The sequence below is a fragment of the Lissotriton helveticus genome, chromosome 10, assembly GCF_964261635.1.
Source record: "Lissotriton helveticus chromosome 10, aLisHel1.1, whole genome shotgun sequence".
NCBI lineage: Eukaryota > Metazoa > Chordata > Amphibia > Caudata > Salamandridae > Lissotriton > Lissotriton helveticus.
Genome location: NC_136071.1, coordinates 1194507860 through 1194530681, shown reverse-complemented (window position 1 = coordinate 1194530681; position 22822 = coordinate 1194507860). Strand labels below are relative to the sequence as shown.

The following is a 22822-nucleotide window of genomic DNA, read 5'->3' as shown; positions in this document are numbered from 1 at the left end:
AGCTCCAACCGATGGAATAATGCAGAACTAAAAAAGTTAAAGGCACAGATAAACTACACACTACGGAGGCTGAAGAAGGAACCAACGACTTTGCAAGAACTGAGGCAGCTATAAGCCACCCGCAAAAAATTAATCTGGCAAAATAAAAAGGATGCAGAAGAATCTCTTTGGGCCAGACTTCTGCATGATAACAAAAACAACAATAGAGCACAATTCTGGAAAAAGATAAAATCTCTGTCTAACCCGCAAGGTCAGTGTATTAACTCCAACGTCACAGAAGAAGCTTGGATAACTTTCTTAGAATCGCACTTCAACAAAGACCAGACTCCCCAAATTGGCTTAATTAACTCGGCGACCACTTTGGAATCTCAATCATCACAGTTAAACTCCAAAGCAGAACTGGGACAGGACTTCACCATCACGAACACACAAGTTCGTAAAAGAATTTTGAAAGGCAGACGTGAGGGAGCTCCTGGCCCGAAAGGGATCCCGCCCATACTTTTTAAACACAATCCAGAATTTTGGGCTACAGTTCTAACGCCGATCTTCGACACAATTCTGCAAACGTCAATAGTACCATCATCATGGAGGGGCTCGATAATCTCTCCCATCTACAAAAAAGGCAACAGGAGTGACCCAAAGAGCTACCGGCTGGTAGCTCTTCTGGACAATGAAGCCAAATACTATGCCGGTGTACTCCTCCAAGAATTAACAACATGGGCCACAGAAATCAAAGCAATACCTTACAACCAAACTGGATTCTGTAGAGACATGGACACTGCCCCTAACATCTCAGCCCTCTCATTATTGATAGATGCTGCACTTGTAATCAAAGAACAAACTTGTCAGCAACAAACGAACTCCCAACAACACAGGACTCATCTAATTCCATCAACCTCTCTTCACATCACGTTTCAAAAAAGAGAAGAGTTGAGCAGATGTACAGATCGGCAGCCCTAAAGAAATCTCACCAGAACAAGAAGGACTTTAATAAGCTTCAGAAAATAGTGAGCAAGCTAGCACAAGCCACTATGAATACCGTACAGGCGTTAGAAAAAATCAAAGAGTTGACGGCGAATACTCACGCCAAAGTCACGGATATCCAAAATCTTGTTCATGCCTCACATAGAAAGAGCAACGAGGCGGACATGCGTTTAAAACAGAGAGACAACCGACCAGACAGGACGAAATCATTATCTAAAGAGGAATTGCGTGACCTAATCCGAACATATGACCTATCGGACCACAAGGAAGATGAAAGAATCAAAACAGTCCCAATAGACGCTAACAGAACAGTGAGAAAAAACGACAGAACATCCAACCCCCACAATTTACAGCACATACAGCTAACACCAAATGAAGCCGAAAATGAGAACGCTAGTAAAAATGAAAAACATCTATCCTGCCTACTACTCAACTGCCGATCAGCAACCAAACATGCATCGGACATAGCGGACCTCATCCTCAACAAGGACATTGACCTGGCAATCCTTACAGAAACTTGGCTCACGGAATCCTCATCCCCAACCATGGATCTGTTGATACCACCGCAATTCAACGTTTTGAGACTGGATAGACACGGAAAGCTAGGGGGAGGGATAGCCTGTATTCATCGATCTGACATAGAGGTTAAACAAATTCAGGCCGACCCACTTGAATCCTGTGAGTATCTTGGTCTTAACATAAGATCAACTAACACTCAATGGTGTAACCTGCATTCTTTCTACCACCCACCAGGAGATAACACAAAGTTTATAGCAGAGTTAATGGAGATCATAACAGCTAACTCTAATGACGCTGCCAATAACATATTTCTAGGCGACTTCAACCTGCACTGGGAGAACTGCAATGACAAACTGGTCAACATGCTAAAAGGTTTCCTCACTGAACTAAACCTCACTCAAGCGTGCACACTGCCCACACATTCTAAAGGAGCGACGTTAGACTGGATAATCTCAAGAAACAAAGCTGCAACAATCCACTCCATAACACCATGTGACTGGTCTGATCATCACGCCATAATATTCATGATACCCACGACGAGAAAAGGTAGGACCAGGCAACCGTTCAAGACCAAAAAATGGACTCGAGACACAAAAGAAACAAATATGGAACTACTGGTCGAAAGATGTGAAAGAGAATTAAAGCCACCCAACAACCTGGAAAATGTTAATGAGCTGACGGAACACTACATAGCAACTGTTGAAAATATCATTGATAATACCATGCCATTAAAATTGAAACGAATCTCTGAAAAGACCAAAAACCCGTGGTTCGACGAAGCTCTAAACGAAGATAGACGCAAATTGAGAATGGCCGAAAGAAAATGGAGGCAACACCCATCATCTCCTGAACTGGAAGTCCTCAGAAAAACAAGGAAACAATATAATAAAAAGATCATCAACTCAAAAAAGGAATTTATAAGAGCAGAACTCGATAATGCCAAAAACAGACCACGAAAACTATTTGAAATACTAAAGGAGCAATCAAACAAACTAGCCAAAACAGTGCAAGAAAATTCAAAAACACCGCTAAGCTGTGATGAGTTCTCCACATTTTTCACGGAAAAGGCCAAAGCCCTCGAAATAGAGCTTAAAAACTCGGCGGTGAATCTCCCCAACGATCCTCGGTCTACTAACGACGCCAACTCTACAACGGATTGCACCATGACAAAAAACAAGGCGAGCTGGGAAACATTCGAAATGTACGACCAACACATGATCGCCAAGACGCTCTCTGGAATCAAACCTAACAACCACTACCAAGACCCTCTGCCTGCAAAATGCGTAAAAGAGATCAATCACATCCTGATTCCAATATGGACCGAAATAATAAATGCGTCACTGTCACAAGGGATCCTTCCCGACTGCCTAAAAGCAGGCCAAGTCGTTCCCATAATCAAAAAACCCACAGCAGATACATCAGATCCTAATAACTTTCGCCCAGTGACCAACATCCCTTTACTGGCCAAGCTGACGGAGAAATGTGTGCAGAACCAACTGACCCAACACATCACGAAATTCTCCTTGCTAGATGAATGCCAATCAGGATTCAGAGCTGGGCACAGCACTGAAACAGCGATTCTCCACATTACTGATGACGCATTACAGGCCCTTGACCAAAACCAAGCATGCTTACTTATTCTCCTAGACCTGTCATCGGCATTTGATACGGTAAATCATGAAGCATTACTGACCAGACTACGGGACAGGATGGGAATATCGGGAATAGTGCTGAAATGGTTTGAGTCCTTTTTACAGAACAGAACACAGCGCTTCCTGGTTAACCAATCAATCTCACCTCCTAGCCCTAACGCAATTGGAGTCCCTCAAGGATCGACACTATCCCCAGATCTGTTCAACCTATACGTTGAACCACTCACAAAAATTCTCCAAAAATCCCGAATATCCTATCACATGTATGCTGATGACACGCAAATTTACGTAAAGATCGGATCCATAAAAGAATTGGAATTAATGAATGAGACAATAAAAATGGCACTTCAATGGTTAACGGCTAACCACCTGAAGCTGAATGCACATAAAACAGAGTTCCTACTTATCTCTCCACCAAGGAGCAACATAGAAATAAAGGAATGGATGAAAGTCATGACTGCGCTAAACTGCACCCCAACCCTTGTCAACTCAGCCAAATCTCTAGGAATCATCTTAGATGAGAATCTAGACATGAAAGCCCACATTAACTCAATGGCGAAAAGTGCCCGCTTTCACTTGAACTACCTAAGAAAATTGAAACCCTTCATCACAGAGTCAGACCTCAAATTGGCAATCCAATCCTTGGTTATCTCGAGAATTGAATATGGGTGCACCACCTTGGCTGGTCTACCAAAAACGTCCACAGCACCATTGAAAGCCTGTCTTAACGCTGCTGCAAGACTTATCACCGGAACTAGGAAATATGACCATATATCCCCGCACCTGAAAGCATTAAACTGGCTACCATATGAAGCAAGAATCCAAATGAAGATAGCATGTATCACACATAAAGCACTACACGACAACACCCCAAGATATCTAGCAAAGAAAATTCAGTTGTCCGGTGGCAAGCGACCATCGAGGAGTGCTGAGGAGCTGCTACTACGACCAGCCTTCTTCCGAAAGAAAAAAACCTATGAAAGAGCGTTCTCAGGAGCGGCCCCCAGAATATGGAACTCACTCCCCCCAAACATCAGGAAAATCCAGAACCTGGTAACATTCAAACGGGAAGTGAAGAGCCTACTGATGAATAGATACATTACTTAGTGGAGATCACTGATCATGGATCTGCTGTACTACTGCCTTAGTTTAGATCAAGTACGATATTAAAATGGGAAGCACAGACTATAATATAACAGAATACGTATAAGAACAACCCAAAGGCCGACAGGAATGAATACTTGATTGAACAAGATAACAGCATCTTTCTCGAACTTATACCGTTCTACCTCATATCTGTTTATATATACATGTTTTGTTACTATTTAATCATAGAATATATACTTACGTTAACGTCACATGTGGTACGAATATATATGTCATCTACCTCACTGCAATTGCTTATTTCTTGTTAAGCGCTCTGATACCCACGGGTCTTGTTCGCGCTATACAAAACTTTATAATAAATAAATAAATAAATAATAATAAATAAACAGCCCCTGTACATCTGCTTCATTGATTATAGCTCGGCGTTTGTACACATAAACAGAAATATTCTGTGGCAAAAACTAAAAAGGCTAAGTATTCCACCATTGCTCCTAAAACAACTAATCCTTTTGCATAGTAACACCTGGGTACAAGTAAAGTTGGGGGCAGGAGACCATCTAACGAAGAAGATAAACACAACCTCAGGATTAAAACAAGGCTGTGTACTTGCCCCTATCCCCTTTAATCTTTTCATGGCCGAGCTTTCAGTCCAACTCAATGAAAGCAACTCGCACGCCCCGAAGCTAGGAGGGTGTCAGCTATCTAACCTCCTATACGCAGATGACCTAGTACTCATCAGCCTAACACCTGTAGGACTACAACGCTTGCTTGACATCCTCCTCAGCGCCTGACATCGCCATAGCCATCCCGGACGGATACAAGATCACCCTGAGGGACCGCGTCAACCAGACAGGAGGAGGCATCGCCATCGAACACAAGAACACCATCCGCATCTCGACCAACTCCGACGACACCTTCACCGCCGCCCAACACCTCCACTTCCAGATACACACCGACCCCAAGACGACCCTCAGAGGCACCCTCATCTACAGACCCCCGGTACCACGCACACAATTCAGCAAAGACATAGCAGACTTCATCAGCCCGCACGCCCTCCCCTCCGCTGACTACATCCTCCTAGGAGACCTCAACTTCCACCTGGAGAACAACAATGACATCAACACCACCACCCTGCTGGACAACCTCGCCAACCTCGGACTCAAGCAACTGGTGAACACCCCCACCCACTATGCCGGCCACACGCTTGACCCCGTCTTCTCATCCAGCAAGCACATCTGCTTCAGCCACTCCACCGGACTTCATTGGACTGACCACAGCTGCGTCCACTTCAGCTTCAGAAGAACCACAACCCACCACCACCCGCAACAGGTTCCTCGCCGGTGTTGGAGCAAGATCACCGCCGAGCAGCTCACCGCCTCCCTCAGCCAGAACCCCCCCACCAGCACAACGGACCCCAACGAAGCTGCCAGCAACCTCACACAGTGGCTGACCACCTGCGCCGATGACCTTGCACCACTAAAAAACCCTCCCAGCAGACCCGGCAGCAAGAAAACCCCCAGGTTCACCGACGAACTCAAGGACTCCAAGAAGAACTGCCGCACCCTCGAGAAAGCCTGGCGCCACGACCAGACCACAGACAACAGGACCGCCCTCAAGCACGCCACCCGCAAGCACCACCAGCTGATCCGCGCCACCAAGAAGACAGCACTCAAAGAACGACGGGACAACAACGCCCACAACAGCAAGGAACTCTTCAGCATCGTCAAAGAGTTCTCCAACCCCAACGCCGGAAACAACAACATCACTCCCTCGCAAGACCTCTGCGACTCACTCGCCTTGTTCTTCCACCGCAAGATCGCCGACATACACAACAGCTTCGGCGCACAGACCACGCACCCAACCACCGAACCAACGCCCGCCACCACGACCCTCTGCAACTGGACCCCGGTCAGCACTGAAGACACCACCCGCACGATGAACACCATCCACTCCGGATCCCCAACCGACCCCTGCCCCCACCACGTCTTCAACAAGGCTGACGTCATCATCGCACCCCATCTCCGGGACATCATCAACACCTCCTTCCACACCGCCACCTTCCCGGAGAGCTGGAAGCACGCCGAGCAAAGCGCCCTCCTGAAAAAAACAACAGCGGACCCCACTGACCTCAAGAACTTCCGCCCGATCTCGCTCCTCCCTTTTCCTGCCAAAGTCATCGAGAAGACCGTCAACAGACAGCTCGCCGCCTTCCTTGAGACGAACGGATCCCTCGACCCCTCGCAGTCCGGTTTTCGAGCCAACCACAGCACCGAGACCGCCCTAATCGCAGCCACCGATGACATCAGATCCCTGCTCGACAACAGGGAAACAGCGGCCCTCATCCTCCTGGACCTCTCTGCAGCGTTCGACACTGTCTGCCACCGCACCCTAGTGCAGCGCCTCAGCAACATCGGAATCCAAGAGAAGGCACTGGAGTGGATCATCTCGTTCCTCGCCGGAAGAACCCAGAGAGTCCGCCTCCCCCGTTCAGATCCGAGGCCACCGAAGTCATCTGCAGCGTACCACAAGGATCATCACTCAGCCCAACCCTCTTCAACGTCTACATGAGCCCCCTCGCAGCCATCGCACACCAGCACAACCTCAACATCATATCCTACGCCGACGATACCCAGCTGATCCTCTCCCTCACCAACGACCCCGCCACCGCCAGAGCCAGCCTACACGAAGGGATGAAAGACGTCGCCGAGTGGATGAAGAACAGCTGCCTGAAACTGAACTCAGACAAGACGGAAGTCCTCATCCTGGGATCATCGCCCTCCGCCTGGGACGACTCCTGGTGGCCCCCTGCCCTGGGCACCACTCCCAAGCCAATGGACCACGCACGCAACCTGGGCTTCATCCTGGACTCCTCCCTCTCGATGACCAGACAAGTTAACGCCGTCTCCTCATCGTGCTTCAACACCCTGCGCATGCTCCGCAAGATCTTCCGATGGATCCCCACCGAAACCAGGAAGACAGTCACCCAGGCACTCGTCACCAGCCGACTGGACTACGGGAACACCCTCTACGCCGGAACCACAGCCAAACTTCAAAAAAGACTCCAACGCATCCAGAACGCCTCCGCACGACTCATCCTGGACATCCCCCGACACAGCCACATCTCCGGCCACCTGAGAGACCTGCACTGGCTTCCCGTCAGCAAGAGAATCACGTTCAGGTTCCTCACCCACGCACACAAGGCTCTCCATTACCTGGGCCCCAAGTACCTCAACGACCGCCTGACCTTCTACACGCCCACCCGCCAGCTACGATCGACCAGCCACGCCCACGCCGCTGTACCACGCATCCGCAGAGCCACCGCCGGAGGAAGATCCTTCTCCTACCTGGCAGCCAAGACTTGGAACTCCCTCCCCATCCACCTTCGGCTGACCCAAGACCATCTCTCCTTCAGGAAGCAGCTCAAGACCTGGCTGTTCGAGCAGTGAGGTACCCCTCTCCCCCAGCGCCTTGAGACCCTTCCGGGTGAGTAGCGCGCTATACAAATGCATTGATTGATTGGTTGATTGATTGATTGACATAACATCTCAATATTCGGAGACCAACAGATTAAGCATTAATCAAGATAAAACAAGAATCATGTGTGTAAATTACCGGAAATCAACAACAAAGTACAACTGGTACCTGGCAAAAGTCAAGCTGGAAGTTGTACAAGATTACAAATACCTATGGGTTATGATTGACAACAAAGACAATTATAAAGCACAATGAAAGGCAATAAAAAGAGGGGACTAACGACAGCGGTGGCATTACAAAACCTGAAAAATATGACCGTGGGACCAAGCCTTCTCCCTCTGATCAGCGTGATACAGGCCAAACTCATTCCATCAATCACTTATGAAAGTTAAGCCATGAGAGCGAGAGATGCGGAAACATTGAATGGTACCATTGCAAGAGCCCTGAGAATAATTTACGGGTTGCCTGGATATACATCACAGGCGCAAATGAGGCTTGAATTCAGGATGCAAAGACAAGAGCTGGCCCGAAAAAAAGCTTTCGTAAAAATCTGGTACAAAATCAAAAAAGGGCAGCCAGAAACCTTAAATTCCTACTTGTGGAGGGAACTAGAAGCCTCTGAAACATGCCCAGCCAGGCATTTCTTGGATACTGCATTAGACCAGCTGGGGTTATGGCAACTCTGGGCATTATCAGGGACCATGGCAAGCTTCAAAAAAATTGTAAATAACATTGTCAAAAAATAATCTATTTTACAAGACTAAGCGGTCCTGACAGAACGCACACATGGCTGGCTCACTGTACAATCCTACAGTAAAGCGACTCCTCAAGCATACCTCCTTTCCAACTTCTCCAAAACCACCAAAGAAGTTTCTGAAACTCCGGTTAGGTCCGGTCCGGTTAGGTTTATTACCATTTGCATACCATCTGTCCCCATGGCTACGCCCTCCAAAGCCAGCAATTTGCCGCCTTTGCAGGGAAGGAGAGGAGGACATAGTCCACATTATAACTATATGCCGGGAACTGATGCAGGAGCGCCGGTCACTACTTAGACCTATCTTTAACAGGAAACAAATATGGTCGTGCAGACACGCGGTGCTTGCAAGCTTGTCTGGTGAAGATATTCAACTAAGCTGCTGCCTGGTAAAAGTTTTAACTGCTGCTGATTCCCGATTGAAACGGATACCGCCAGATCATCAGAGAAGTTGCACTGGAACTGGGATGAAGCCGGCCTGTTAACCCTTTGAGTAACAACAGTAACAGCGCTTTGCGCACAAAGCAAGCACTTTTGCACACTCAAGCCCCAACGAAAAGCATCTACAGGCTAACCTACGGACATTTTTGTACTAAGCAATAAATGTTGATGCGGCACTATGCACTTTAAAATTCGCCTATTTGCCTGCCCTCATTGTGTAGCCAAGGCTCTGGCAAGAGGGGTAACTCTATCTCATGAACTGCTGCTAACATCCACAAACAAAAATGAAGTAACAGGACTATGGGTCACCAAGGCCGGGGGAGTGGATCTTATCTGTAATTTTAATGTGTGTTCCTAACTGAGGCTATCAACCTTTTAAATTGATGTTTTACTGTTTATAAGAGATGGCCGATTTTTGTAAAGGTTTTAATTAACTCTACAATAAACACATTACAGTAATATAGAGAAAGAGTAAGACCTGGCAGAAGTGTCTGAGGCCAGTGATGTGCAGCACTCCAATGAAGTGTCTGAGGCCAGCAATGTGGGAACGAACCAGACCATGCAGATGTGTGTGAGGCCAATGATGTGCAGCACTTCAATGAAGTGTCTCAGGCCAGTAATGTTGAGAATGAACGAGACCTTGGAAATGTCTGAGGACAGTGATGTGCAGCACTCCAATGAAGTGTCTGAGGCCAGTGATGTGGAGAACGAACAAGACCTTTCAGAAGTGTCTGAGGCCAGTGATGTGCAGCACTCCAATGAAGTGTCTGAGGCCAGTGATGTGGAGAACGAACGAGACCTTGCAGAAGGTTCTAAGGCCAGTGATGTGGAGAATGAGCGAGACCTTGTAGAAGTGTCTTAGGCCAGTGATGTGGAGAACGAACGAGACCTTGCAGAAGGTTCTAAGGCCAGTGATGTGGAGAACGAACAAGACCTTTCAGAAGTGTCTGAAGCCAGTGATGTGCAGCACTCCAATGAAGTGTCTGAGGCCAGTGATGTGGAGAACGAACGAGACCTTGCAGAAGTGTCTGAGGCCAGTGATGTGCAGCACTCCAATGAAGTGTCTGACGCCACTAATGTGAAGAACTAGCGAGACCTTGCAGAAGTGTCTGAGGCCAGTAATGTGCAGCGCTCCAATAAAGTGTCTGAGGCCACTAATGTGAAGAACGAGTAAGATCTTGCAGAAGTGTCTGAGGCCAGTGATGTGCAGCACTCCAATGAAGTGTCTGAGGCCAGTGATGTGGAGAACGAACGAGACCTTGCAGAAGGTTCTGAGGCCAGTGATGTGGAGAACGAGCGAGACCTTGTAGAAGTGTCTGAGGTCAGTGATGTAGAGAATGAACAAGACCGTGCATATGTGTCTGAGGCCAGTGATGTGCAGCACTCCAATGAAGTGTCTGGGGTCAGTGATGTGGAGAACGAACGAGACCTTGCAGAAGTGTCTGAGGCCAGTGATGTGCAGCACTCCAATGAAGTGTCTCAGGCCAGTAATGTTGAGAACGAACGAGACCTTGCAGAAGTGTCTAAGGCCAGTGATGTGCAGCACTCCAATGAAGTGTCTGAGGCCACTAATGTGAAAAACTAGCGAGAACTTGCAGAAGTGTCTGAGGCCACTAATGTGAAGAACGAGTAAGATCTTGCAGAAGGGTCTGAGGCCAGTGATGTGCAGCACTCCAATCAAGTGTCTGAGGCCAGTGATGTGGAGAACGAGTGAGACCTTGCAGAAGTGTCTGTGGCCAGTGATGTGCAGCACTCCAATGAAGTGTCTGTGACCAGTAATGTGGAGAACGAACCAGACCGTGCAGATGTGTGTGAGGCCAGTGATGTGTAGCACTTCAATGAAGTGTCTCAGGCCAGTAATGTTGAGAACAAACGAGACCTTGCAGAAGTGTCTGAGGACAGTGATGTGCAGCACTCCAATGAAGTGTCTGAGGCCAGTGATGTGGAGAACGAACAAGACCTTGCAGAAGTGTCTGAGGACAGTGATGTGCAGCACTCCAATGAAGTCTGGGGCCAGTGATGTGGAGAACGAACAAGACCGTGCAGATGTGTGTGAGGCCAGTAATGTGATGAACGAGCGAGACCTTGCACAAGTGTCTGAGGCCAGTAATGTGATGAACGAGCGAGACCTTGCAGAAGTGTCTGAGGCCAGTGATGTGCAGCGCTCCAATGAAGTGTCTGAGGCCAGCAATGCGGAGAACGAACGAGACCTTGCAGAAGTGTCTGAGGCCAGTGATGTGCAGCCCTCCAATGAAGTGTCTGAGGCCAGTAATGCGGAGAACGAACGAGACCTTGCAGAAGTGTCTGAGGCCAGTGATGTGGAGAACGAGCGAGACCTTGCAGAAGTGTCTGTGGCCAGTGATGTGGAGAACGAACGAGACCTTGCAGAAGTGTCTGAGGCCAGTGATGTGCAGCACTCCAATGAAGTGTCTGAGGCCAGCAATATGGGAACGAACCAGACCGTGCAGATGTGTGTGAGGCCAATGATGTGTAGCACTTCAATGAAGTGTCTGAGGCCAGTGATGTGGAGAACGAACAAGACTTTGCAGAAGGTTCTAAGGCCAGTGATGTGGAGAACGAGCGAGACCTTGTAGAAGTGTCTGAGGTCAGTGATGTAGAGAATGAACAAGACCGTGCAGATGTGTCTGAGGCCAGTGATGTGCAGCACTCCAATGAAGTGTCTGGGGCCAGTGATGTGGAGAACGAACGAGACCTTGCAGAAGTGTCTGAGGCCAGTGATGTGCAGCACTCCAATGAAGTGTCTGAGGCCACTAATGTGAAGAACTAGCGAGACCTTGCAGAAGTGTCTGAGGCCAGTAATGTGCAGCGCTCCAATAAAGTGTCTGAGGCCACTAATGTGAAGAACGAGTAAGATCTTGCAGAAGTGTCTGAGGCCAGTGATGTCCAGTACTCCAATTAAGTGTCTGAGGCCAGTGATGTGGAGAACGAACGAGACCTTGCAGAAGGTTCTGAGGCCAGTGATGTGGAGAACGAGCGAGACCTTGTAGAAGTGTCTGAGGTCAGTGATGTAGAGAATGAACAAGACCGTGCATATGTGTCTGAGGCCAGTGATGTGCAGCACTCCAATGAAGTGTCTGGGGTCAGTGATGTGGAGAACGAACGAGACCTTGCAGAAGTGTCTGAGGCCAGTGATGTGCAGCACTCCAATGAAGTGTCTGAGGCCACTAATGTGAAGAAGTAGCGAGACCTTGCAGAAGTGTCTGAGGCCACTAATGTGAAGAACGAGTAAGATCTTGCAGAAGTGTCTGAGGCCAGTGATGTGCAGCACTCCAATGAAGTGTCTGAGGCCACTAATGTGAAGAACGAGTAAGATCTTGCAGAAGTGTCTGAGGCCAGTGATGTGCAGCACTCCAATGAAGTGTCTGAGGCCAGTGATGTGGAGAACGAGCGAGACCTTGCAGAAGTGTCTGTGGCCAGTGATGTGCAGCACTCCAATGAACTGTCTGAGGCCAGTAATGTGGAGAACGAACCAGACCGTGCAGATGTGTGTGAGGCCAATGATGTGTAGCACTTCAATGAAGTGTCTCAGGCCAGTAATGTTGAGAACGAACGAGACCTTGCAGAAGGGTCCTGAGGCCAGTGATGTGCAGCACTCCAATGAAGTGTCTGAGGCAACTAATGTGAAGAACGAGCGAGACCTTGCAGAAGTGTCTGAGGCCAGTGATGTGCAGCGCTCCAATGAAGTGTCTGAGGCCAGCAATGCGGAGAACGAACGAGACCTTGCAGAAGTGTCTGAGGCCAGTGATGTGCAGCCCTCCAATGAAGTGTCTGAGGCCAGTAATGCGGAGAACGAGCGAGACCTTGCAGAAGTGTCTGAGGCCAGTGATGTGCAGCACTCCAATGAAGTGTCTGAGGCCAGCAATATGGGAACGAACCAGACCGTGCAGATGTGTGTGAGGCCAATGATGTGTAGCACTTCAATGAAGTGTCTCAGGCCAGTAATGTTGAGAATGAACGAGACCTTGTAGAAGTGTCTGAGGACAGTGATGTGCAGCACTCCAATGAAGTGTCTGAGGCCAGTGATGTGGAGAACGAACAAGACTTTGCAGAAGGTTCTAAGGCCAGTGATGTGGAGAACGAGCGAGACCTTGTAGAAGTGTCTGAGGTCAGTGATGTAGAGAATGAACAAGACCGTGCAGATGTGTCTGAGGCCAGTGATGTGCAGCACTCCAATGAAGTGTCTGGGGCCAGTGATGTGGAGAACGAACGAGACCTTGCAGAAGTGTCTGAGGCCAGTGATGTGCAGCACTCCAATGAAGTGTCTGAGGCCACTAATGTGAAGAACTAGCGAGACCTTGCAGAAGTGTCTGAGGCCAGTAATGTGCAGCGCTCCAATAAAGTGTCTGAGGCCACTAATGTGAAGAACGAGTAAGATCTTGCAGAAGTGTCTGAGGCCAGTGATGTGCAGTACTCCAATTAAGTGTCTGAGGCCAGTGATGTGGAGAACGAACGAGACCTTGCAGAAGGTTCTGAGGCCAGTGATGTGGAGAACGAACGAGACCTTGCAGAAGGTTCTGAGGCCAGTGATGTGGAGAACGAGCGAGACCTTGTAGAAGTGTCTGAGGTCAGTGATGTAGAGAATGAACAAGACCGTGCATATGTGTCTGAGGCCAGTGATGTGCAGCACTCCAATGAAGTGTCTGGGGTCAGTGATGTGGAGAACGAACGAGACCTTGCAGAAGTGTCTGAGGCCAGTGATGTGCAGCACTCCAATGAAGTGTCTGAGGCCACTAATGTGAAGAAGTAGCGAGACCTTGCAGAAGTGTCTGAGGCCACTAATGTGAAGAACGAGTAAGATCTTGCAGAAGTGTCTGAGGCCAGTGATGTGCAGCACTCCAATGAAGTGTCTGAGGCCACTAATGTGAAGAACGAGTAAGATCTTGCAGAAGTGTCTGAGGCCAGTGATGTGCAGCACTCCAATGAAGTGTCTGAGGCCAGTGATGTGGAGAACGAGCGAGACCTTGCAGAAGTGTCTGTGGCCAGTGATGTGCAGCACTCCAATGAACTGTCTGAGGCCAGTAATGTGGAGAACGAACCAGACCGTGCAGATGTGTGTGAGGCCAATGATGTGTAGCACTTCAATGAAGTGTCTCAGGCCAGTAATGTTGAGAACGAACGAGACCTTGCAGAAGTGTCTGAGGACAGTGATGTGCAGCACTCCAATGAAGTGTCTGAGGCCAGTGATGTAGAGAACGAACCAGACCGTGCAGATGTGTGTGAGGCCAATGATGTGCAGCACTCCAATGAAGTGTCTGAGGCCAGTGATGTGGAGAACGAGCGAGACCTTGCAGAAGGTTCTGAGGCCAGTGATGTGGAGAACGAGCGAGACCTTGTAGAAGTGTCTGAGGCCAGTGATGTGCAGCACTCCAATGAAGTGTCTGAGGCCAGTGATGTGGAGAACGAGCGAGACCTTGTAGAAGTGTCTGAGGCCAGTGATGTGCAGCACTCCAATGAAGTGTCTGAGGCCAGTGATGTGGAGAACGAGCGAGACCTTGTAGAAGTGTCTGAGGCCAGTGATGTGCAGCACTCCAATGAAGTGTCTGGGGCCAGTGATGTGGAGAACGAACAAGACCGTGCAGATGTGTGTGAGGCCAGTAATGTGATGAACGAGCGAGACCTTGCAGAAGTGTCTGAGGCCAGTGATGTGGAGAACGAACGAGACCTTGCAGAAGTGTCTGAGGCCAGTGATGTGGAGAACGAACGAGACCTTGCAGAAGTGTCTGAGGCCAGTGATGTGCAGCCCTCCAAAGAAGTGTCTGAGGCCACTAATGTGAAGAACTAGCGAGACCTTGCAGAAGTGTCTGAGGCCAGTGATGTGCAGCACTCCAATGAAGTGTCTGAGGACAGTAATATAGACAATGAGTAAGACCTTGCAGAAGTGTCTGAGGCCAGTGATGTGCAGCACTCCAATGAAGTGTCTGAGGCCAGCAATGCGGAGAACGAACGAGACCTTGCAGAAGTGTCTGAGGCCAATGATGTGCAGCACTCCAATGAAGTGTCTGAGGCCAGTAATGTGGAGAACGAACCAGACCGTGCAGATGTGTGTGAGGCCAATGATGTGCAGCACTCCAATGAAGTGTCTGAGGCCAGTGATGTGGAGAACGAACGAGACCTTGTAGAAGTGTCTGAGGCCAGTGATGTGGAGAACGAACAAGACCTTGCAGAAGGTTCTGAGACCAGTGATGTGGAGAACGAGCGAGACCTTGCAGAAGTGTCTGAGGCCAGTGATGTGCAGCACTCCAATGAAGTGTCTGAGGCCAGTAATGTGGGAACGAACCAGACCGTGCAGATGTGTGTGAGGCCAATGATGTGTAGCACTTCAATGAAGTGTCTCAGGCCAGTAATGTTGAGAATGAACGAGACCTTGCAGAAGTGTCTGAGGATAGTGATGTGCAGCACTCCAATGAAATGTCTGAGGCCAGTGATGTGGAGAACGAACAAGACCTTTCAGAAGTGTCTGAGGCCAGTGATGTGGAGAACGAACAAGACTTTGCAGAAGGTTCTAAGGCCAGTGATGTGGAGAACGAGCGAGACCTTGTAGAAGTGTCTGAGGTCAGTGATGTAGAGAATGAACAAGACCGTGCAGATGTTTCTGAGGCCAGTGATGTGCAGCACTCCAATGAAGTGTCTGGGGCCAGTGATGTGGAGAACGAACAAGACCTTGCAGAAGTGTCTGAGGCCAGTGATGTGCAGCACTCCAATGAAGTGTCTGAGGCCACTAATGTGAAGAACTAGCGAGACCTTGCAGAAGTGTCTGAGGCCAGTAATGTGCAGCGCTCCAATAAAGTGTCTGAGGCCACTAATGTGAAGAACGAGTAAGATCTTGCAGAAGTGTCTGAGGCCAGTGATGTGCAGCACTCCAATGAAGTGTCTGAGGCCAGTGATGTGGAGAACGAACGAGACCTTGCAGAAGGTTCTGAGGCCAGTGATGTGGAGAACGAGCGAGACCTTGTAGAAGTGTCTGAGGTCAGTGATTTAGAGGATGAACAAGACCGTGCAGATGTGTCTGAGGCCAGTGATGTGCAGCACTCCAATGAAGTGTCTGGGGCCAGTGATGTGGAGAACGAACGAGACCTTGCAGAAGTGTCTGAGGCCAGTGATGTGCAGCACTCCAATGAAGTGTCTGAGGCCACTAATGTGAAGAACTAGCGAGACCTTGCAGAAGTGTCTGAGGCCAGTAATGTGCAGCGCTCCAATGAAGTGTCTGAGGCCACTAATGTGAAGAACGAGTAAGATCTTGCAGAAGTGTCTGTGGCCAGTGATGTGCAGCACTCCAATGAAGTGTCTGAGGCCAGTAATGTGGAGAACGAACCAGACCGTGCAGATGTGTGTGAGGCCAATGATGTGTAGCACTTCAATGAAGTGTCTCAGGCCAGTAATGTTGAGAACGAACGAGACCTTGCAGAAGTGTCTGAGGACAGTGATGTGCAGCACTCCAATGAAGTGTCTGAGGCCAGTGATGTGGAGAACGAACAAGAACTTGCAGAAGTGTCTGAGGCCAGTGATGTGCAACACTCCAATCAAGTGTCTGAGGCCAGTGATGTGGAGAACGAACGAGACCTTGCAGAAGGTTCTGAGATCAGTGATGTGGAGAACGAGCGAGACCTTGCAGAAGTGTCTGAGGCCAGTGATGTGCAGCACGCCAATGAAGCGTCTGAGGCCAGTAATGCGGAGAACGAACCAGACCGTGCAGATGTGTGTGAGGCCAATGATGTGTAGCACTTCAATGAAATGTCTCAGGCCAGTAATGTTGAGAATGAACGAGACCTTGCAGAAGTGTGTGAGGCCAATGATGTGTAGCACTTCAATGAAGTGTCTGAGGCCAGTAATGTGGAGAACGAACGAGACCTTGCAGAAGGTTCTGAGACCAGTGATGTGGAGAACGAGCGAGACCTTGCAGAAGTGTCTGAGGCCAGTGATGTGCAGCACTCCAATGAAGTGTCTGAGGCCAGCAATATGGGAACGAACCAGACCGTGCAGATGTGTGTGAGGCCAATGATGTGCAGCACTCCAATGAAGTGTCTGAGGCCAGTGATGTGGAGAACGAACAAGACCTTGCAGAAGTGTCTGAGGCCAGTGATGTGGAGAACGAGCGAGACCTTGTAGAAGTGTCTGAGGCCAGTGATGTGCAGCACTCCAATGAAGTGTCTGAGGCCAGTGATGTGGAGAACGAACGAGACCTTGCAGAAGGTTCTGAGATCAGTGATGTGGAGAACGAGCGAGACCTTGCAGAAGTGTCTGAGGTCAGTGATGTGGAGAATGAACAAGACCGTGCAGATGTGTCTGAGGCCAGTGATGTGCAGCACTCCAATGAAGTGTCTCAGGCCAGTAATGCTGAGAATGAACGAGACCTTGCAGAAGTGTCTGAGGCCAGTGCTGTACAGCACTCCAATGAAGTGTCTGGGGCCAGTAATATAGACAATGAGTAAAACCTTGCAGAAGTGTCTGAGGCCAGTAATGTTGAGAACAAACAAGACTGTGCATATGTGTGTGAGGCCAATGATGTGTCGCACTCCAATGAAATGTCTGCGTACAGAAGTGTGAAGTAAGGTGCGAGACCCTTCAGAAGTGTGCATGTCAGAATCCCTTGAAGTGTCTGAGGCAAGTCATGAGAATGAGTGAAAACCTTTAGAAGTGTGCATGCCAGCACTGTGGAGAACGAGTGGGACCCTTTGGCAGCATGCAAGGCGAGCAACATCTGGAGGTCTGGCGCCTCCTGTCCGAAGGGAGGGGCACTACAAGTGCTCGTACCACAATGAAGAGGAGCTCGTCCGTCAGCTTCTGGTGGTTGGTGTCAATGCGCTGCAGCAGTGAGTTGCCCTCATGGATGTGGTCCATCTGCTCTTTCACGGTCTGCAGCATCTGTTCGTGCACTTTCAGCGTCTCCTCCATTCGTGCCGTCTCCTCCACGGCCTCGTCCAGCGCCTCCATCACTAGCGCCACCTGTTGCTCTGATGAGATGATGCACTGCAGGTTGGCCTGTGACAGTGGAGAGCAAAGGGGTGACAGTATGTATGAAGAGAGAGACTTCAAGAATAACACACACTGATACATGGATACCTCCTCCTGTGTTTTCGTTGGATTTCAGTACTGGATTACCAGAGAGTGTTGCATGCCGGAGAGTGCTGTATGCCAGAGCTTTGTGTTGGTTTTAATACTAGATTAGCAGAGAGTGTTGCATGTCAGAGAGTCCTGCATGCCAGAGCTCTGTGTTCGTTTCAGTACTGGATAAGCCCAGAATATTGCATGCCAGCAAGTGTTGTATGTCCGCGATCTGTGTTGGTTTCGGTACTGGATTAGCAGAGAGTGTTGCATGCCGGAGAGTGCTGTATGTCAGAGCTTTGTGTTGGTTTCAGTACTGAATTAGCAGTGTTTCATGCTGTAGAGTGTTGTATGTCAGAAAGTGCTGTATGTCAGAGCTCTGTGTTGGTTTCGGTACTGGATTAGCCGAGTGTTGCATGCCGGAGAGTGTTGTATGTCACAAAGTGGTGTATGTCAGAGCTCTATGTTAGTTTCAGTCCTGGATTAGCAGAGAATGTTGAACGCTGGAGAGTGCTGTATGTCAAGTCTTTGTATTAGTTTCAGTACTGGATTAGCAGAATGTGTTGCATGCCGGAGAGTGCTGTATGTCAGAGCTTTGTGTTGGTTTCAGTACTGAATTAGCAGTGTTGCATGCTGTAGAGTGTTGTATGTCAGAAAGTGCTGTATGTCAGAGCTCTGTGTTGGTTTCGGTACTGGATTGGCAGAGTGTTGCATGCCGGAGAGTGTTGTATGTCACAAAGTGGTGTATTTTCAATCAAGGAGGGGGGAGAAGGAAGGTTCGCGATCCCTTCAGCTTCCTAGGCAAGTTACAAAAAAAATCAATGATGGGAGGGGGGGAGGGGGGGGGGGGGGGAGGGATCACTTGTCCTGAGTAACCAGGGTTATTTTCAATTTTCGTTCCTGTACCGATAAAAAACCCTCATTCACATACTTAGGAGTCGGTTGGCGGTATATCTTGTTTCTCCGCCTCACTTACTATGTGATAGCATCATCATAGGGTCCGTTGTTGTGCTTCCTCCACCAGGAGGTGAACCACTGGTTAGTACAGTAGTGATGAGAAACAGTTGGGATCAGTGCATTAAGGAAAATTTTTTAAAAAGCCTTGATAACCATAGAAAAGTGAATTTTATTGAATCTTGGTGTTAGGCGTATTAAAATATTATTGGCGTGCGTAGGAAGGGTGATTAGGGATCTTCCGCACTATTTTGCGTCCAGTAAAAAGGTCGACATGTTTCAGCCCTTGTTTGCCCAGAAGGGGTCAGGTGGGCTTTCTTCAGGACCTAAGGATTATGAAAAGATGTGGTTGACCTGTTTTTTAGCAAGGTCGGTCTAGGTATTGTGCCTGACCGGTATGGAGGTCTGGTGGTACCTCGTTTGTTTTAACTCTAAAACATCATCAGGTTGCCACGGGGAGGGGGTAGACCTGCTCCTCGGCGGTCATGCACTGCTTGTGCTTGCTCTTCCCCTCTGGACCCGGAACCCATTTGATTCCGGGCTCACCTCTCCCAGAGATTGGAAGTGCATGCAGGTCCCATCAATGGCACACTCATCCCAGAGCTTGGAAGTGCGTGCAGATACCTACAATGGCTCACTCCTCCCAGAGCTTGGAAGTGCATGCAGATCCCTACAATGGCTCACCTCTCCCAGAGCTTGGAAGTGCATGCAGATCCCTACAATGGCTCACCCCTCCCAGAGCTTGGAAGTGCATGCAGATCCCTACAATGGCTCACCTCTCCCAGAGCTTGGAAGTGCGTGCAGATCCCTTCAATGGCTCACCCCTCCCAGAGCTTCCAGTGCATGCAGATCCGTACAATGGCTCACCCCTCCCAGAGCTTGGAAGTGCGTGCAGATCCCTACAATTGCTCACCCTCCCAGAGCTTGGAAGTGCGTGCAGATACCTACAATGGCTCACTCCTCCCAGAGCTTGGAAGTGCATGCAGATCCCTACAATGGCTCACCCCTCCCAGAGCTTGGAAGTGCATGCAGATCTCTACAATGGCTCACTTCTCCCAGAGCTTGGAAGTGCATGCAGATCCCTACAATGGCTCACCCCTCCCAGAGCTTGGAAGTGCGTGCAGATCCCTACAATGGCTCACCCTCCCAGAGCTTGGAAGTGCGTGCAGATCCCTTCAATGGCTCACTCCTCCCAGAGCTTGGAAGTGCATGCAGATCCCTACAATGGCTCACCCCTCCCAGAGCTTGGAAGTGCATGCAGATCCCTACAATGGCTCACCCCTCCCAGAGCTTGGAAGTGCGTGCAGATCCCTATAATAGATCACCCCTTCCAGAGCTTGGAAGTGCATGCAGATCTCTACAATAGCTCAGCCTTCCCAGAGCTTGGAAGTGTGTGCAGATCCCTACAATGGCTCATCCCTCTCAGAGCTTGGAAGTGCGTGCAGATCCCTACAATGGCTCACCCCTCCCAGAGCTTGGAAGTGCATGCAGATCCCTACAATGGCTCACCCCTCCCAGAGCTTGGAAGTGCGTGCAGATCCCTACAATGGCTCATCCCTCTCAGAGCTTGGAAGTGCGTGCAGATCCCCACAATGGCTCAACCCTCCCAGATCTTGGAAGTGCATGTAGATCCCTACAATGGCTCACCCCTCCCAGATCTTGGAAGTGCATGTAGATCCCTACAATTGCTCATCCCTCTCAGAGCTTGGAAGTGCATGTAGATCCCTACAATGGCTCACCCCTCCCAGATCTTGGAAGTGCATGTAGATCCCTACAATGGCTCACCCCTCCCAGAGCTTGGAAGTGCATGTAGATCCCTACAATGCCTCACCCCTCCCAGAGCTTGGAAGTGCATGTAGATCCCTACAATGGCTCACCCCTTCCAGAGCTTGGAAGTGCATGCAGATCTCTACAATGGCTCACCCCTCCCAGAGCTTGGAAGTGCGTGCAGATCCCTACAATGGCTCACCCCTTCCAGAGCTTGGAAGTGCATGCAGATCCCTACAATAGATCACCCCTTCCAGAGCTTGGAAGTGCATGTAGATCCCTACAATGGCTCACCCCTCCCAGAGCTTGGAAGTGCATGCAGATCCCTACAATGGCTCACCCCTTCCAGAGCTTGGAAGTGCGTGCAGATCCCTACAATGGCTCACCCCTCCCAGAGCTTGGAAGTGCATGCAGATCCCTACAATGACTCATCCCTCCCAGAGCTTGGAAGTGCGTGCAGATCCCTTCAATGGCTCACTTCTCCCAGAGCTTGGAAGTGCATGCAGATCCCTACAATGGCTCACCCCTCCCAGAGCTTGGAAGGGCGTGCAGATCCCCACAATGGCTCAACCCTCCCAGAGCTTGGAAGTGCATGCAGATCCCTACAATGGCTCATCCCTCTCAGAGCTTGGAAGTGCGTGCAGATCCCTACAATGGCTCATCCCTCTCAGAGCTTGGAAGTGCGTGCAGATCCCTACAATGGCTCATCCCTCTCAGAGCTTGGAAGTGCGTGCAGATCCCTACAATGGCTCATCCCTCTCAGAGCTTGGAAGTGTGTGCAGATCCCTACAATGGCTCACTTCTCCCAGATCTTGGAAGTGCATGTAGATCCCTACAATGCCTCACCCCTCCCAGAGCTTGGAAGTGCGTGCAGATCCCTACAATGGCTCACCCCTTCCAGAGCTTGGAAGTGCATGCAGATCTCTACAATAGCTCAGCCTTCCCAGAGCTTGGAAGTATGTGCAGATCCCTACAATGGCTCACCCCTCCCAGAGCTTGGAAGTGCGTGCAGATCCCTACAATGGCTCACCCCTCCCAGAGCTTGGAAGTGCGTGCAGATCCCTACAATGCCTCACCCCTCCCAGAGCTTGGAAGTGCATGCAGATCCCTACAATGGCTCACCCCTCCCAGAGCTTGGAAGTGCGTGCAGATCCCTACAATGGCTCAGCCTTCCCAGAGCTTAGAAGTGCGTGCAGATCCCGACAATGGCTCACCCCTCCCAGAGCTTGGAAGTGCGTGCAGATCCCTACAATGGCTCAGCCCTCCCAGAGCTTGGAAGTGCGTGCAGATCCCTACAATGGCTCACCCCTTCCAGAGCTTGGAAGTGCATGCAGATCCCTACAATGGCTCACCCCTCCCAGTGCTTGGAAGTGTGTGCAGATCCCTACAATGACTCATCCCTCCCAGAGCTTGGAAGTGCGTGCAGATCCCTACAATGACTCATCCCTCCCAGAGCTTGGAAGTGCGTGCAGATCCCTACAATGACTCATCCCTCCCAGAGCTTGGAAGTGCGTGCAGATCCCTACAATGGCTCACCCCTCCCAGAGCTTGGAAGTGCGTGCAGATCCCTACAATGGTTCACCCCTCCCAGATCTTGGAAGTACATGCAGATCCCTACAATAGCTCAGCCTTCCCAGAGCTTGGAAGTGCGTGTAGATCCCTACAATGGCTCAGCCTTCCCAGAGCTTAGAAGTGCGTGCAGATCCCGACAATGGCTCACCCCTCCCAGAGCTTGGAAGTGCGTGCAGATCCCTACAATGGCTCACCCCTCCCAGAGCTTGGAAGTGCGTGCAGATCCCTTCAATGGCTCACCCCTCCCAGAGCTTGGAAGTGCATGCAGATCCCTACAATGGCTCATCCCTCTCAGAGCTTGGAAGTGCATGTAGATCCCTACAATGGCTCACCTCTCCCAGAGCTTGGAAGTGCATGCAGATCCCTACAATGCCTCACCCCTCCCAGATCTTGGAAGTACATGCAGATCCCTACAATGGCTCACCCCTCCCAGAGCTTGGGAGTGCGTGCAGATCCCTACAATGGCTCACCCCTCCCAGAGCTTGGGAGTGCGTGCAGATCCCTACAATGGCTCACCCCTCCCAGAGCTTGGGAG

At 49.8% G+C, this 22822-nt stretch overlaps 1 protein-coding gene across 7 annotated transcripts in view; it reads right to left on the bottom strand.

The window, feature by feature from the left end:
* The window catches only part of LOC144784933 (exocyst complex component 1-like), a 1012560-nt gene that overhangs the window by 294313 nt on the left and 695425 nt on the right, over positions 1–22822 (bottom strand). For 6 of the 7 annotated variants that reach the window (XM_078664046.1, XM_078664044.1, XM_078664045.1 and 3 more), the window contains one exon: positions 17704–17931. The exons of the other annotated variant lie outside the window; for it this stretch is intronic. In XM_078664046.1, coding sequence (XP_078520172.1) covers positions 17704–17931 — 228 coding nt within the window. The remainder of the gene's footprint in view (positions 1–17703; positions 17932–22822) is intronic. 7 annotated transcript variants of the gene reach the window in all.